General features: G+C 46.8%; 1 protein-coding gene and 1 long non-coding RNA gene across 3 annotated transcripts in view; one reads left to right on the plus strand and one right to left on the minus strand.

Annotated features, from left to right (window-relative positions):
- The window catches only part of LOC147620198 (uncharacterized), a 44,529-nt gene extending 40,761 nt beyond the window's left edge, over positions 1-3,768 (plus strand). Inside the window, exon 2 of the long non-coding RNA XR_015261753.1 lies at positions 3,656-3,768. This is a non-coding gene — a long non-coding RNA (uncharacterized LOC147620198). The remainder of the gene's footprint in view (positions 1-3,655) is intronic.
- LOC147620197 (uncharacterized) overlaps positions 1-17,887 on the minus strand; it is a 107,943-nt gene that overhangs the window by 40,831 nt on the left and 49,225 nt on the right. For both annotated transcript variants that reach the window (XM_086772395.1, XM_086772396.1), the window contains 8 exons: positions 10,744-10,938; positions 9,846-10,471; positions 9,485-9,758; positions 9,204-9,281; positions 8,837-9,040; positions 8,441-8,651; positions 3,742-3,998; positions 3,123-3,305 (listed from right to left, as the gene is read on the minus strand). In XM_086772395.1, coding sequence (XP_086628521.1) covers positions 3,123-3,305; positions 3,742-3,998; positions 8,441-8,651; positions 8,837-9,040; positions 9,204-9,281; positions 9,485-9,758; positions 9,846-10,471; positions 10,744-10,938 — 2,028 coding nt within the window. The remainder of the gene's footprint in view (positions 1-3,122; positions 3,306-3,741; positions 3,999-8,440; positions 8,652-8,836; positions 9,041-9,203; positions 9,282-9,484; positions 9,759-9,845; positions 10,472-10,743; positions 10,939-17,887) is intronic.

Here is a 17,887-nt window from a genome sequence, read left to right on the forward strand (position 1 = left end):
GTAGCAATAAATGCTCTCCTGGCTGTCCAAATGAGTAAAAATCAGACTTTTACAGTCCCGAACACTGCATAAAACAGTCCCGAACAGAAATTGGGCAAAAGCCCCTTGACTGCAAGCTGATTTTTGAGGATTCAAGGCATAAATGTCTTGCCTGCTGCTTTGCCAAGCTTAACGAGCATAAAATCTTGAAAAGCCCCTTGATTTAAGATCAATTGCTGATCATACATGGTACATTGACGCACATGAAGGCATCCAGAGTCTGCGCGATGCTTCCCCCTGGCCACATATACATCCAATACATGAAAGCCCCTTGATTTACAGGCACATTGAGTGCTTGTAAGGCATCAACACATTATCCACAGCATCAAATGCGATTGCCTGCATGCAAATCAATCCAATCGGCACAAAAGCCCCTTGATTTGCACTGCAATTTGCTGCAAATTTGCCCAAATGTGCGATTTCTCACATCATACAGCATGTATGAGTGCTTAATTGCACAATTACATCAAAAGCCCCAAATCTCGACATCCAATTTCCTGCAAATTAATCCTGATTGTGACCAATTTCTTGCAAATTGATCCTGGTTGTGACCAATGTCACCCAATTTTGCCAATTTTGCTCAAAAAATTGAGCAATTCGGCACCTGTATCTGCTCAATTGATGATTGTACCTGCTCAATTGCAAATCCCAAAAAAAAAATTGAAGCAAGATACCTTGTAATTTTCTGATTTTCTCTGATATGCAGGCTGAATTTCTGTTGTTGCATTTGCTGTTGATGCTGCTGTACACACTGACTGTGTGTATGTTGAAGGTACTGTTGATGCACCTGCAGCAGCTGTACGGATGGCTGGGCAGCATAGCTCTCCTCAGCAGGCAGCGTGTTGCTCTTCTTGGGCGTGGCTATGAGAGGCGCCGTGGCTACCACCCTCTTCTGCTAGCTTCACGACATAGGCCGCCTGGTGACGTTGAGGCGGGCCTTGGCGGACTGCACCTTGGGTGACGTGGACACGTCGCCTGTTGTATCGACGCCTAGCGCAGGTAGCCAACCGACGACCAAAGCCTCCACACCTGCTTCGCCTAGCGCCAGTCTACGCCCAGCGCTCGAAAGCCTTCGCTTAGTTGTATTGACGCCCAGCCGACGACCAAAACCTTTGACGCCTCCACTTGATGCGCCTTGTAGACGTCTCGCTATCGACAATACAGTAGAAGGATTCGAACACGTCTCCGTCTGCCTCCAGCGCTCATACGCGTGTTCGCCTGGCTATGCGTATCTTACGCCTTGTGGCCAGCGCTTCTACACGCCCTTCGCCTAATAGCGCTACAAGCTTCGCTGCTCGAGCTTGCCTTCACGATTACACGCCTGCGTAGCCTTCGCTTCACACACCTTGGCCTTTCCAGAGTATACACAGACGAAAGGGAGTCTTGGGCTTTCTTTGCTCGATCAAACAGAGAGGATGGGCCTGCTCTTGCTTCTGCGCTTCAGCTACGCGTTTCTGAAGAAACTCAGCGTCAACCCCTAGTCGACCTGCAGGCTCTGATACCAGTTGAATGGGAGAGAGAATTAGGGTTAGAGTTCATGTGGGAGACATACACAGAGAAGCAAGGGAGAGAGAGTGAGAGAGAGTTGTGGGGATAAGTCAACTCATGATAATATGAGTGTGTGACTCCCCTATCACACATGTATATTGCACTAGTACACATAGTGCACTTAGTACATTAAAAGTACTAAGTGTACTATGTACTATAACTTATGGGCTTGTACACACTATAAGGGTGGGCATAACGCCTTTACCCCAACAAGGCATGACAACGAGCGTCAAGTATGAAGCTCTAGGTGCTAAGTTAGTGATTCAGGGCATAGAGTTTGTGCGTGACTTTATGGTTGCCCCTCTTGTCGGAGCAGACATAATTTTGGGTATTCAGTGGTTTCACAAGTTTCTTCCTGATGTCAAGTGGGACAAGCACACGTTCCAGATCAATCGGAATGTGTCAAACGCCCCAGTGACCATTAAGTGTGAGCCAGGAATTCCGAACTTTCCGCTCATAAGCCACTTGCAGGCTAAGCGAGCAGTCAGGAAAGGCGCACAGTGTGCGATGATTTACATCCAGACACCCCAGACGGTGGCCAGTGCTTCTGAGAAGTACTCGGTTCTCCATGAAAAGTTCCAGAAGTTTTTTCTTCGGGACAGCCCAAAGTTGTCTTTCAGGAGCTTCGGACCTTTTCCCATCAGGAAAAAGATTAATGAGGTGTCTATGCAGTTAAAGCTACCTCCGAGTTGGACTATGCACGATGTATTTCATGTCAGTTGGTTAAAGCCATACTATTAACCACTTATCTAGCCTAACCCATTTAGAACAAGCTTAGCACTTTTGAAGCCGATAGTTTACAGCAGAAGTTCAAGCAACATAGAACCTACACATTGCAGTACAATAGGCACAAGCTGTTGGGGTGTGACATTCATCCATCCTACATGATCGGACCGTGGCAAGAGGAGGGCTTAAGGTATGACTTGCTCTTGGTGTGCCTTAGGTGACCATTACTAGTTAGTTCTAAAAATAGAGAGACAATGCTAACTATTCTTTGGCTCTTGGTTTGTGGTTTGACAGCAGTATTACTTGCTGTATGGAGGTGGTCTCTTTTGAGGTAGTACTTTATCTTCATGATGTTACAAGGGAGGCAGGGGATGCAAGTAATTATTGCGGGCTAAAATTTAGAGGCTGTTATTGTTATTGTGGCATTTGTAATATGGGGTTGAGTAAATTTGGTAGTGTCTGTGACATGACCCAGAGATTATTCAATATGTTCTCTATCATTTATGCTCCCCTTTTTTAGAAATGAAACATACGAAAGGGTTTGTTGAGCAATGAGATCCTGCATGCAAGACAGTTTTGTGGCAAAATTTGTGGGTTCACAGAATGAAGCTATTTAAACTTTCACTATAATGCTGGCTTTCGTTTTATAAAACCCTTGAATCTCTATAGGGAATCAACATCAGTTTTCTTTATTTCATTTCGCCCCCCCTCTGATAACCAATAGGACACTCATAACAATTCTATTTCCTCATAGCTTTAACTGTGACTTTTTTGAAGAGAATAAAAGCAAGGAAGATTAGGTGCCTTGCCTGGGGGACGATAGACAAACGTTGTCGCAAGTCATCAAGACCCACTAGTTTTATGTCAACTCCATCAATAAGAATGCACCCATTGCATGCAGTGTTCTCCACCATGCGAAATAGTGCTGATGCCAAGCTTGACTTGCCAGCCCCTGTCCGCCCCAATATTCCTATCTTCTCTTGTGCTTCCACCTATATAATTGAACATCAATCACATTTTTCCATCATTGCAAAAAATAGAGAAACACATTTCAGGGTTGTACAGGAGTGGGAGCTCATATTCAACACAATTGACTTACAACAGTCAACTATCAAAGGAATTGATGTACCTTTTACTTCCATATATGGGACAAACAATCATGTAAATACCAGATTGTAAAGTGTAGGTTTATGTTAAATCCTTGTAAGGCGTTATTTTGAGGCTAAAATATCATGTTGTTTCCTACCCACCATTTTTTATATGACCTGCTTTAAGGTTTGTAGTTTTCTTTCAGAATTTGTTAATTCAAAAAATCATAAATCTGTCCTTTTTGTTTTTGCAGGAATAATTTGGCACTGTTCCTTTCAAGCACAAGTGTTCTGTTTCTCGCATTTGAGTTATTTGTGGATGAACTTGGGCCAGCAGTACCTTAAATGAAACATCTTGTAGAACTGGAGCAAGGTCTTCTCTGTATGCCATTGTATAACTTATAAATTCAATCTCACCCTTTCCAGGCCATCCATCTGGGATCACTCCAGGTGAGGTACTAGGTTGAGCTTCTACAGGTAGTGTTGTATATTTTTGTATCCTCTCTACACTGGTAAAGTAGTTTTCAGTGTCTGCAGCCATTCTAACACCATACTGGAACAAACCTGTTAACTGCAGACTTTGTACAAGAACCACGCCTGCAAATGGGATCATGCTTCAGCAATTTTCAAATATGAGAACAAAGCAGCAACTTTCAAGCTAAAGATGATTCTAGAACAGTCAAACAGCACGATCACATACATTGACATTCCACCCTCTTTCAGAAATGAACCCTTGTGATAAATCTGGATTAGGAAAAAATATGAAAATGTAGTCGTCGCAGGTCCTGTATATTGATTTTCCTCATTCGCACAAATGTTCAGCATCTTCAAATCCACTTTTTTTAATTCCAAAAAGGGTTTTTTTAATTAGTTGAAAAGAAACCTGCCCAGAAGGCAAAATAAAAACACTGCAAAACAACGGTAATTGAAACACAAGGGTGCTTCCTCCATGGCTGGCCACTCTTGGAGGAAGGCGCTACATTGCTAATACAAAATGAAACACAAGAAGGGCACTTCCTCCGTGGCTGGCCGCTCTCAAAGGAAGGCTACATTGCTAGTACAAAAGTAGGAAGCCACACTAGAGGCCTACTTTGAGTGGCGATACGTACCTCCCAATCTAGTGTCATCTTGAGAGCGGAGGCTCTCTACTAGACTGCGACAAAATGAATCGGTAGTGAAATGGCAGAGAAAAAGAGGGGGGGCGGTTGGGGGGGGGGGGGGTGTGTTGCTGAGGCCTCCGTCTTCTCCCTAGGTGCCAAATCAACTGGGGCAACGAGTGCTTGAGGCTGGATCACCTGACAAAGCCAAGCCTATGCCCTTGCTTTGCTTAGGGGGGCTCCTTGTGGGGAACCTGCTGCTGGGCTGACTCTGCGGGAGCATCCGGAGGGAGGGATCCGAGCGACTCAGAGCAGGGAGGATGTGGGTCCTAGCTATGTGTGGTTATCAGGGCCAATGAGTCTGAATCGTAGGACGGCTCTCTGAAGATAATGGGTCAAAACGGTTCTCTGTGTGAACCATTGCCACAGCATGAGGGTCCTCCTTCTGTAAGGAGTACCTCCTCGATCATCACCCTGGCCCTGGCGATGGCCTGGCCAGTGGCGGCAGGAGTGGCCGACTCGCTGCCAGTCTTGGTGCTCCATTGACTGTTGGGGATCCACTGAGCTCTCACCGGCACCTGGTTGACACTGGCCGTCTGTAGAAGTGGCAGCTAGGGGCGGAGGGCGTGGGCGAGTGGGTGGGGGCTCCGCACCTGGAGCTGCAGCTGCAGTCTAGGTAGTCAAAGAGCGACGTCGAGGGCAAGCACGAGCAAGGGGGCCCATCTGTTTAGAGACGAAACAGATGGGCCCAAAAGCCCATCTGTTTAGAGACGAGGGCAAGCACGAGCAAGGGGGCCCATCTGTTTAGAGACGAAACACTGGCCCAAAAGCCGAGAAAACTCCACCCGCTGTAAGACAAAGGATTGGTCAAGGTGAGCGATTGCCACCTCCTGGGGAAGGTTCTCTGGTTAGGCCAGAAGCACCCAGAGCGAAGAAATCCCAGCAGCCCCGGCAGCCATGGAGGCAGGCAAGGAGGGACTTGAGAACCTGTCCCAACATATGACCAAGCACTCACCATGTACTCCTTGGGGAGCCGGGAAAAGCATACGGTAACTAGGAAGCCAGTAGCTCCTGCCAAAGGGTTCGAATCAGGAAAGAAACCATGGTGCCACCGGGGTGTGAACATGGGCTAAGAACACACGTGCCTCCCGAACTAGCATCGGGCTCCGCGCCAAGGTGCTTTCAGAAAGAGGTTCCAAGTCAAACTCGATCCTGATATAACCTTTGCCCAAGAGCTGGACATCAGTAATCCAACCATGCTCTCCCACAAGGGCTGACAGTAGACGATCCCTGATCTGGCTGCGTGTCGGTCTGCTACCAATGAACTTGCAGCTGACGGTGACATCCTCCAAAGCAGTGTCAGACGAGGCTAGAAGACACTGAGGAGTGGTGTCAGTCAGGGTAGATGGAGCGGCTGCCATGGAGTCCTCCGTAATTACCATTTTTCTCTGCCCGTCAGTGCTTTTTTATTCGCCATAGGCGATGCTGCCGAGGAGGTGGTGAGGTTTTGAACCCAGGACCTCCTTGTCCTAGACAAACATCTTCACCACTTGAGCTATCACCTCATTGGCGTGTTTTTTGCATCTTCACATCCATTTTTCTATGAAAATGACACAAATAGCATGACTCTTGTAAATTTGTTTATTTGACTACTTATGTTGTTGAGGGGACAGTACCTGCAGGGAATAAAGAGCTTCTGCATATTGAAAATATTTTTCAATGTGCCTCAAAAGCTCAAGAGTAGGAACAGTGAGAGTAGATGTGAATAGATAGATCTATATTTGCAGAAATCTACCTTAATTAATGCCACATTTCACATGATGCCAGTAATACCTATACTGGAACACTAACCAGTAAACATACATCTCCCGGAGTCGCAGCAGCACTGCCTCTGGGACAATCTCAAAGCGCAACAGATTTTGTAGAGGATCCTGTACTTAATCACGTCGGTTCCATCTGCGCCGCGTACTATCACCTGGGGGGCAGTAGCGTGGGTGACTGAGGCCAGCCCCACTCTTTTCTATGAGGAGGCAGCAACTGGAAATGCCCTCCAACTCTTTCACCGCAGGATTAATACAGTCCCCACCCCCAGCAGGCCGGAGATCATACGCAGCGCATAGCTGCATGGCAGGCCCATAGTAATGAGGCCATTGAGGGTATTCTCACCCCTCCAGCCGAGACCATCCACTCCATTTGGACTGGCATCATTTCATACCCTCAGCGTTCAGTGGGGGAAGCTTCAGAAAGCGTCAGATTGCATACCTAGAAGGTGAAAGGCCTTCTTGCACACATGGCACACAGGCGAGATTCCTTGGAATTACAGGCCGCATGTGTGGCTCCCTCCCCTCCCCATTTGCAGTTTTCCCTCTGAGAGTGGCCAGCCATGGAGGGAAACACCCTCCCCAGTTTGCTTTTGCCCCCTATGAGGGCTCTGAGCATGTACATCTAGCCCCTGCGCTGCTATTTTTAAACTAATAGAAGGATCTCTTGTGTGAAAATGGCATTTTTCCCAGCCCTAAAAAGGGGATTTTACTGGGTTTATTTATTCTTTCTGGTTTTTTTGGGTCTCTTGCTGCTGGCTGACAGCATTCCCTGGACCAACCAGCAGCACACCACCATATATATAGATTCGCTTCATCATTCAGCATTTGAACCACATCGGTGATCACATCAGTCACCACCACATCATACATCTGCTGCTGCTGTTGCCAGCACCTGCACTATATCAGATCATCATCTTCGCCGTTCAGCACCAGCGTTTTACATCAGCTCATATCTTGGGACAGCAGCCCTCTCTGCTACAGTAGAGCACATCAGCTCATATCTTGGGACAGCAGCCCTCTCTGCTACAGTAGAGCACATCAGTAGTTTACATCAGCTCATACCTTGGGACAGCAGCCCTCTTTGCTGCAGTACACCGGCATTTACATCAGCATCACATCATTGGGACAGCAGCCCTCTCTGCTACAGCACATCAGCGTTTTGTCATCAGTTCATATCTTGGGACAGCAGCCCACTCTCTGCTACAGCACATCTGCGTTTTTCTTCTACAATACTCCGGGGGACAGCAGCCCTCTCTACTTATCTTCATCGACACCACTCCGGACGGCAGCCCTCTCTGCTCCTTTGCACCACTCAGGTATTGCAACACCCTCGTTCACCAAAGCCTGCACCACTCGGTACAGCAGCCCTCTCTGCTCCTCACCTCCACTCAGGTATTGCAGCACCCTCACCTGCACAACTCGAGACGGCAGCCCTCTTTGCTCTTCATCACTCCTTAGGTACCACAGCACCCTTGTCACCAGAGTCTACACCACTTCACCTTCCGCTGCTCACTACCACTTCGGAGTGCCTCTGCATCCACTGGCGAGAGCCTTCAACACCGACCACTTTACGGAGTGCCTTTGCCTCACATTGACGTGAGCCTTCGTTACCGACCGTGCTTCAACTCCGACATCGTCTTTGCTTCTGCACTGGTCTTCTACTCAGAGTCACCTCACATCAGAGGGCCTCTTGTACATGTTTTCACTCACCATCATATATACACTCACTCACCCATTTCATGCTGTGTTCATTTTCTCTGATCTCTCGTGCATCTGGTCCTTTCGTTCTTTTGCCCTCACATCTCTTTCCCAGGAAAAAAAAAAAGAATGCTTTACCTCCTCTCATGGTGCACATACTGAGGGCAACGAGACTAGCTGTTGGGGGCTCCGTCAGTCCTTTTTTGTTTTCTGAGGCATAATGCTTGTACATGCATAAGAAATATGACTGCACTTTGAACAAAGTGGTGCATGATAAGTATAATGATGTCAAGTGCTGTTTTCTTGCTCATGATGTGGTATCATGTGGATAGAAATGCTGTATACATGATTCATAATACATTCACTCTGGTTAAAAGCATTACACAACTTGCAGAACAATAAAACAGATAAGATAGTGTACCTGCAAGGCCAGGGGCAATGCTGTGACGGAGAAGAACCACAAGGAGAGCAGCCATAGTAATACAAATCGTGGCAGAAAAATCAAGGCGGAGGGCAAACCATCGTGACAAATGTACAAATAAAATATATGCACGGTGATTGGCATCAATTAACCTTGAAAACTGGTCATGTAGTCTAGCCCCTTGGCCATATGCTCGAACTGACGTAAGACCCTGCAGGTGGAGATGCAAGTTCAAATACTCCCAGTGGCATCCAAGCCATTTGCGGCCATAATTGTACTACCTTCAGGCGGGAGACTCAGCTGTCTTTGGGTGGGCACTCAAGTTACTACTACAAAAAGATCTACTCACCAATATATATTTTTTTAAAGAGAGTAGGTCTGGAAATCAGTAGTGACCTGGAGAGTCTGTGTAAAATATGCATAGATAGGTGAACGGGAAATTCCATCCAAACGCTTCAGTTCACGAGAAACAGCTGTATATCGACGTTGAAGATAAAGGAAGAGACAAATGAGGAGTGGTAGAGCCAGTAGAAACCATGGGATCAGTATTGCTATCATAGCTATGGAACCCAAACAGCCAATTAAATTATCCATCATGTTCTGCATGATCAAATTCAGCTGGTAATAAACATTTTGCCAAAATTGATACACTTTAGTACTTCACATACCTCTTAAGTATTAAATCTGGAATTAACACCTAGTTGACATTGTAAGTGCTTATATATCTGAGTTTTAAAGCTGGTATTGAAACCTAGTGACAAACCTGTGCTGACATGGACAGTAGCTCATCAACTATGGCCTGATCCTTACCAAGGCGATTCAGTATTCTTCCAGAAGGGTTCTGCATGAATATCAACATAAAATGTCTGAGCCATATGTTTTTGTTATCATGAAATGGCAGCTGAATAGCAATCCCACAAGCGGATCACTTTGGAGAGATGCAATCACCACTGAAACAAAACCATCTCAGTTTCCAATATGGAATCAACACGTAGACCTCCAAATCATTAGGACGAAATTCGTATGCATCAAATTGATGTATACCTGATCAAAAAATAGCTGTGGTGAGCGAAGAACAGCTACAATCATGTTGTTATGAAGTCCCTTTGTTGATTTTATGGTCATCTTTGTGAACATGATGCTCTGGATGAATGAAAGTATGATTGCTCCCAAGACAAAGCAAGCATAAGAGCCTACATAAACTTGTGTCTTGAGATGATATTTTTCATCCGACCACACACTGAGCCAATAGCTCACCATTACCCTCACAGCTTGTGAAAACAGAAATATCACCATCACCAATGTAAAAAAGGAAAACCTGCATCACAACACAGATGTTTTTTTCTCTAAATTAAGGGAATAGTACCAGATGAGAAAGGAAGGTTAAAGATGTGAGAATTCTTACCCACCACCTGCTTTCACATAATTAATATATGTTGACCACGTCACATGCCCTTCTACTCGATCCTCCTTCATGGTAAGAGCTCCTTTTTCCTTCTCTGTAGTGGCATTGTGTGCTTTCTCAAAGCCCTTTTGCTCAAACTTATCATCTCCTGTCGGAGGTGCTTCTGGTTCCACTTCAGATAATGCATTAGAACTGACACGAATGCCGTCCTCGTCTTCCAACAGATTTTCAAAAGTGTGTTTTACCTTCTTTTCACCATCATTAGAATTGGTTATCTTGTTGCTTGTATTGAGCCTCTCCACAGCTTGTGTTTTGTCCTCCAGGATCTTTATTCCATTTGGATCTTCAAAAATATTTACAACACTTGGTAGAGCTTGCAACTTCCCATCATCCATAGTATAAATTTTGTCACAGCATGCCAAAGCTTTTCTGTTATGACTGACTAGAATGATGGTGCGGCCTTTAAGAACTCCTAGTAAAACATGCTGCATTAGATGGTTGGCAGATGATGCATCAACAGCAGCGAATGGATCATCTAGAAGTACTAAAGGGGCATAACTGTAGCATGCACGAGCGAGGCTGATGCGTGCCTTTTGACCGCCACTTAAGTTCAGCCCTCTGTCCCCCTGTATACATTACTGGAAAACTCAGAATTTGAATTAAAGATTAGCAGATCTTAAAAGATGTTTTGAATGGAAAAACTTACAAACATAGTGAATAATAGTTAATATTCAAGCTGTTCATTTGACAAACCATCAACATTTTTCTTGCCAAGGAAAAGAAAATGGAGACCATAAACCTATTTCATGAGAAAACATTTCCCCATTAGATGAGAAAATGTCCCCTTAAACTTAAATACTGAAACTAAGAAGGGAAATTAAAAAGGAGATGAAATTACAATTTCGGTATCATGCCCAGCAGGAAAATGTGCAATATCATAATCTAAGTTGCATGCTTTGACTGTGTCACAATAGCGGGTTGCATCATATCTGACTCCAAAGAGTATATTGTTGCGAACATTGTCATTCAAGATCCATGGTTGTTGAGGTGCATAAGCCAGTGGCTTCTCTGTGAAATAAACTCCATGCAAACACTATACACAAACCAGGAGAAACAAATCAGGCAATTGAGAAGTCTTCATAGCTACTAGTTTCTGATTGAAACTCCAGAAAATGAACTTCTTTACAGAAAAGTTTGTATTCCAGAAATAGAGTATGTTACAAAAGGATTGGAATTACACCAATCAAATGGGAAAGACAAGGCGAACCATAACTCCATGATACATAAAGCGAACAAGGAGGAGCATAATGCAGTGTTCACATTTCTGTGTATGAGTGAAAGTGAAAATTAAAAAACAGAGAACTGCAATGTGTGCAACAATCTCAGCCTCTCCATTGGGACCTCCATGGGGCAGCCTGTGATGCACCTGGGTTGTTTGTCTAAGAAACGATGCCTAAATGAGAGTTTATTTAGTGAACTGAGCAAAGAAGTGTGGAAGTGTCAAAACAAGAGTGAGAGAAAAGGATTTGACCTCTTGTATGACCGTTTGTAAAAGAGAGTGATAAGTTACAAATGAATATAGCTATGAGACTCCAGGAAGTACGTGCATGAAGAGGTATGTACTCCTTGTTTGCAAAAGTGTAGGATGGTGGAAGCTCTACCAACATGTCGTCGAGAAGCTGTGGAACTGTAATGGGAGTGTAGAGAGAGCGGAGGAGTAAGGGAGCGCAAGAAGTGGGAGTGTACATGAGTGAAGTGGGAGAGTACATGAGAGAAATGGAGTCAGAGAGAGAAAAAACACAAACATCCAGCCAACAAACCACACCACCCCCCCCAACCAACCCCAACCAACACCCCCCCCCCCCCCCCCCCCCCCCCGCGCTGCTACCTGCTCCGACTCTCCCCCCTTGTGGTTCCCTCTGATTCTGCTATACTGGAACCCCCTCCTCCCTCCCCTTCCGCCTCTCCAAGCCATTCCCCCCGCCCTCTGGCCACCCCTGACCTAGAGCGGAGGAAACCAGCCAACTGAGGCCGTCGTTTGATCCATCGTTTTAGGGAGCCAGTAGAGATGACCATCGCTGCCTCTCCGGTGCGGGCTCTCCCTCCAGAATCATCAGGTGCCCCCCCACCCCCCTGGATGCTAGGGCAGCCAGTTGACTACAACTTTTTTCCAATGCCTTCCTATCGAAGGAGTTGGTATGTTCGAGGAGATGGTGGCTCCCATTCGCATATGTGTGGTGTTATATCACTGTAGACCGTCCAGCCCAAAAAGTGGTGTGATGATCATCTCCTTCCCACTGACTGCAGCACAGGAGACGGATTGGAGCACGGAGTCAGTGTCCACCGGTATTCAGAGGCTAGAGCTCTTGCACCATTTGCATGACCTGCGTATAACATGTGCTTACCCAACTCTGGCCTTTGGCTCGGACCTTAGAGATGAGGCAGGGGAGATGGTGTCCTCCAACTTGGAGGTGCTGCTTTTTGTGTTCCTTCATGTTTCAGTGGAAGTACCCCTCCCCCCCTTGTACAGATACCTACCAACAGAGTGGCTCCACATGGAGGCTAGAATTTGTGCCCATCTAGTGCGGCTTCACCCCAGGACCAATAGTAATTACTCTCCATCGAAACCCACGCCCAAGACTCTTCGAGTGGAGGGCAGTTCAGATAGTTCCACTTCCCACCGATCTTAGTTATGTAGATTGGCTCGTGGAACATCCAGGCTTTGGTGGGCCCACGGTGCTTTCAGAGGCATGGCGTCCTTAGAGAGGCACTCCACAGAGCTGCAGTTGGTGGACCCATTGACATTCTCTTCATTCAGGAGCACCATCTTTCAAAGGGACATGCCCGCCCACGAGAAGATCTTGCAAGGCAGGATTCACACCTTGACATTCTCTTCATTTAGGAACCATTGACATTCTCTTCATTCAGGAGCACCATCTTTCAAAGGGACATACCCGCCCACGAGAAGATCTTGCAAGGCAGGATTCACACCTTTTGGTCCCATTCTTTTGGCCCCCCCAGAAAACAAGCTGGAATATGCATTTCCGTTAGTGAGCAGCTACTGCTGGTAGTGGTCGACTCAAGCACCATTGTCACTCGACGAGCTCAATGGATGACCATCAGGATTGGAGAGGACTATGTGGGCTTATAGAATGTATATGCGCCGAACGCGGTAGCAGCCAGGGCCACCTTCTGGAGTACAGTTCGTAAGTCTCTGCCGCAGGTGGATTTCTGGTGTATGAGTGGGGATTTCAACATGGTAGAGTCGGCAAAGAAATGACTCGGAGTGGCATGGCTACAATATCTGGTATAAAATACTCAGCTTGGGAGGAGTTGATTTTAGCTCTCAGGGGACAGGACCCTTGGCATCTTCCAGAGTTTAAATGCAACCCCTAACACTTTGTGTTTCTCTAGATCTGACAGGAGGTGTACTTGTTAGAAGTCATCTCCTGTCTTAATCAGACACCAGGGCCTCTGTTGTGGGTGTGCCCGCCCTGTATAGGTGTTTTATCATTTTTCCTCACTCCCCGTATTTTTTCCCCATTTTTTCCCATTTTTCCTTGGTGTGGGTGGATGCCACATGCTGGCAGGAGCCTCTGATGCTGGCCGACTGCACTCATTCAGTTTTTCTCGGGATCTTGTGTATAGAGAAGAGTTTACACACCTCTCTCTCTGTCTTTCTTGTGCTGTCTATTTTCTGCACTCTAGTTGCTCTTGTGGTCTCAAGTTTGGTTATCATTTCCTCTGCGTATTTTGACATGGTATCAGAGCCCTAGGCTCTTGATAGATCTTGGGAGTTTTCTGAGCAAGAGGGGGATAGTTAAGTTGCTGATTGGTGGACTGTTTTGGACTGTTCGGGAAGAGAAGTTGCAAGAGGAAGGCGGGCTAAGGTGCTGGACAGCCACTTGCAGGTTTAGTTTTTTTTTCCCACCCACCCACCCTTTTTCAGTTAAATCCCCGTGATGGCAGATTTGTTAGAGATGGCTGAGAAGCACGTGAAGATCCCGACTCTCCCCACGTTCCCAGTGGACCGTCAGTTGGACGGGAACAATTACGGCATCTGGAAGGTTATGATGGAGTCTGTGCTGGAGTCATATGACCTTGCTGATTTCATCGTCATCGGGGTTCCATGGCTAGAAGCAGAGGAAGGGGAGTTACTGTCGATGAAGAAGGACCGAGAGGCACAGGCACAGATGTGGGATCGTGTCAATGCCAGGGTCCGGTCATTTATTTCCCTCAATTGCACACCACAAGTGACCAATCACGTAAAGCACATGACGCTGGCCAGAGGCATATGGCAGCACTTGGCTTCTCTTAATAACAGGGCATCACCCATGAAGAGGATCTCCTTGGAAGTGCAGATGCGGGTTATGAACCCTGCAAAGTCATCGACGATGCGGGAGCACATTAACAAGCTGCAGGCCCTTCAGCAGGAAGTCCTCCAGGCTGGGAAGGAGATATCATCTGAAGACATGGCCATTACTTTGCTGTCCCACTTGCCTGCTCAGTATTCTGCTTTCTTCTCCTCTTTGATTACGAGTGGCAGGCTCAGCACCATTACCTGGGAGGAGCTTGTGCCAATGGTCTTGGACCAGGAGGAACGTTTCACGAACCCTCCTCACAGCGGAGGTTCGGAGGCCTTAACTGGCCAACGGTTGAAAGGCCGGAATAACAAGAAGGGCAAAGGGAAGGCTTCACCGGAGAAGTCTTCTGAGAAGAAGCCCGACTCAGAACGAGAGAAGCTGAAGGCCGAACGATCCTGCAATGATTGTGGTAAGAAAGGCCACTATTGGAGGAAGTGTCCTAAGCGGACTGGGAAGAGTGCTGATTCTTCAGCCTCAGCTGCAAAGACTCCTGCATTTGTGCACTTAGAGATGATTTTACTTCAATATGGTCCGTCCTAATTGTCCAATTTGCATGGATGTTCTGCCCTAATTGCCCAATTTGCATAATTTACATGGATGAGCCATACCAACACTCCCCATATGTTTCCATTCACAATATCTTGAGTCAAAAGATTTTCTTTCAACAAAGGGTTTCCCTTTTATATATTTGGAGTAACAAGAGTAGCTAAATTTCTTGCTTGTCCTCATGAACCATTCATGTTCCTCTCCATGAGTCATAATCTTACATTTGATGTGTTCATTTTCATCTTAACTTAGAGGGGAGAGACAGAGGTGAGGAGGCGGTGAGGTTTCATAGAAATGTGTTTTGGATTCTGAGAAGTGACCAAAGTAAAACCCCCATCTTTGTGTCACGTAGCAGTGGGCAAGTTTAGTTAAAAATATTTCTGACAATGCTTCATCGTCTTCGAGCGAGGAGGCAGTTGGCTTCACCGCGAAGGATACCCAGGAGTGGATTCTTGACAGTGGTGCTTCCAGGCACATGACTCCATCCCGTGACTTTTTTTTGGATCTGACACGGCAGTCAGGTTGCATTTTTATCGGCGACAACTCCACTATTCCGATACACAGTGAGGGCCGGATGGAGATTATTCCCGACGACAAGGGGGGCAAGCATGCTTCCCGTGTTCTTTATGTCCCTGCTCTGGGTTTTCATCTTCTGTCAGTGCATGAAGTATGCAAGACTGGCTTTCGGGTGGAATTTGAGGAGCATTCAGTTGCTCTACGGGACCGTGAGACTGGCCAGGTTGTTTGGGAAGGCGGTGTGGAGAATGGTATCTACAAGCTCTCTGCACTCTCCTCGTTGACAGGTTCTCAGGTCGGAGATTTGTGGCACTTTCGTTTTGGCCACTTAAATGTGGATGCACTACGGCGAGCTTTCCGAGACTAGATGGTGGTTGGCTTGCCAGATGTTGGCAGTAGGCAAGGACGTTGCAGTTCTTGCATACGTGGTAAGCAGCACAAGGAATCCTTTCCGAAGCAGGCTTCCAGGCGGCGGGCTTCGAAACCGTTGGAGTTAATTCACACTGACTTGTGTGGACCTCAGCAGACACCATCATTGGGAGGATCTCTCTATTTTATGTTGCTTGTTGATGGGTGTACCAGATTCATGTGGGTCTACTTTCTTTCACAGAAGGACCAAGCTTTTGCACCGTTCAAGGATTGGCAAGTGATGGTGGAGAAAGAGTCTGAATTGCACGTAAAGACTCTCCGGGCTGACAAAGGAGGTGAATTCTCCTCGACTGTATTTCTCAGATTTTGTGCAGACCATGGCATCAAGAGGGAACTGGCCAATACGCGATCGCCTTTGGAGAATGGAGTTGTAGAACGCAAGAACAGGACTGTGGTGGAGATGGCGAGGACCATGCTGAAGCATCGTGATCTTCCTCGTCCACTTTAGGGGGAGGCTGTGGCAACGGTTGTCCATACCCTCAACCGATCTCCGACGACTTCAGTACCTAACATGACTCCATTTGAGGCATACTTTGGCAGGAAACTTGATGTCTCGCACTTCCGTGTTTTTGGGAGTGATGCGTATGTTCATATTCCGAAGAAGCAGATGGGGAAGCTTGACTCCAAGTCCCACAAGCTTATATTTGTGGGGTATAATTCTCTTTCCAAGGGATATAGATTGTATGATCCAGACAAGAATGCGATTGTTGTCAGCCGGGATGTGGTCTTTGATGAGCATGTTCCAGTATCCACTGTCGAGGAGCCGCCACTTCTTGGAGATCCAAAGGAGTCTGATAATGATTCCCATACCATTGCTCCAGTTGATCACCCTCAGTCAACACAGGAAGTTGAGCCCGCAGCTGGAGTAGAGCCCCCGCAACAGCATGAGGCTCCACGATCTGTTCCAGTACCCAGGTGGTTGTTGGACACCCTTCGAGAGTCAGGTGTCACGGAGTTACCCTCCGAGTGGACCACAGAGGACGGCCCTTGAAGATCACACAGAGTCCAAGACAAAAGCAATACAGCGGAGTTACCCTCCGAGTGGACCACAGAGGACGGCCCTTGAAGATCACACAGAGTCCAAGACAAAAGCAATACAGCGGAGCTTCTTCATGTAAACTATGCTCTGATGTCTCGCATTATGCGGGACAAGGAGCCCACTTCCGTCAAGGAAGCCCTTTCACAGGATACTTGGAGGAAAGCCATGCAGGTGGAACTTGATGCCATCGAGAAGAACAACACATGGAAGTTGGTATCGAGGCCGTCGAAACGGTCAGTCATTGGTGTCAAATGGGTCTTCAAGACCAAATATGCGTCAGATGGGTCGGTGGACAAACACAAAGCCAGACTTGTGGCTAAAGGTTATGCTCAGCGGCGGCCAGGCATCGACTACGAGGATACCTTTGCACCGACAGCACAGATGTCCACGATTCGGACCGTTATTGCCCTTGCTTCTTCTTAGAGGTGGCCCGTGTATCAAATGGATGTCAAATCTGCGTTCCTTAATGGTGACCTGCAAGAGGAGGTGTATGTTGAGCAGCCTCCAGGCTTTGTTGTTCCAGGATCAGAAGGGAAGGTTTACAGGTTACGTAAGGCCTTGTATGGTCCTAAGCAGGCTCCCAGGGCTTGGAATTAGAAGATTGATTCCTTCTTTGTTCGGACTGGATTTCAGAGATCGGTTGCAGATCCTAACCTGTATCTCAGATCCTAACCTGTATCTCAGATCCTAACCTGTATCTCTTTTGGGAACGCGGCATGGTTACGATTATCATCCTTTATGTGGATGATCTCATTCTCACCGGCGGTCATGTGGAGCACATTGGTGTGACGAAGGCGGCCTTGTCAAAGGAGTTTGAGATGACCGACTTAGGCTTACTCCACTTCTTTTTGGGATTGGAGATCTAGCAGACCCAGAGGGGGTTTTTTGTCTCTTAGCAACGGTATCTTCATGAGTTGCTTGAGGCTTTTGGGATGGAGAACTGCAAGCCCATTACTTCCCCGATGGACCCAAACACAAAGTTAACCGTTAATGATCCTTGTGAGCCGGTCGATGCCTCGCAATACCGGAAGTTGGTTGGTTCATTGATCTGGTTGCTGAACACCAGATTGGACTTGAGCTTCTCCGTGGGGCTGTTGAGCTCTTTTATGCAGACACCATTGAAGTCTCATTGGGACGCAGGATTGCGG

This window comes from Cibotium barometz, chromosome 32 (genome assembly GCF_041138505.1).
Source record: "Cibotium barometz isolate CiBa-2024 chromosome 32, ASM4113850v1, whole genome shotgun sequence".
NCBI classification, from domain to species: Eukaryota; Viridiplantae; Streptophyta; class Polypodiopsida; order Cyatheales; family Cibotiaceae; genus Cibotium; species Cibotium barometz.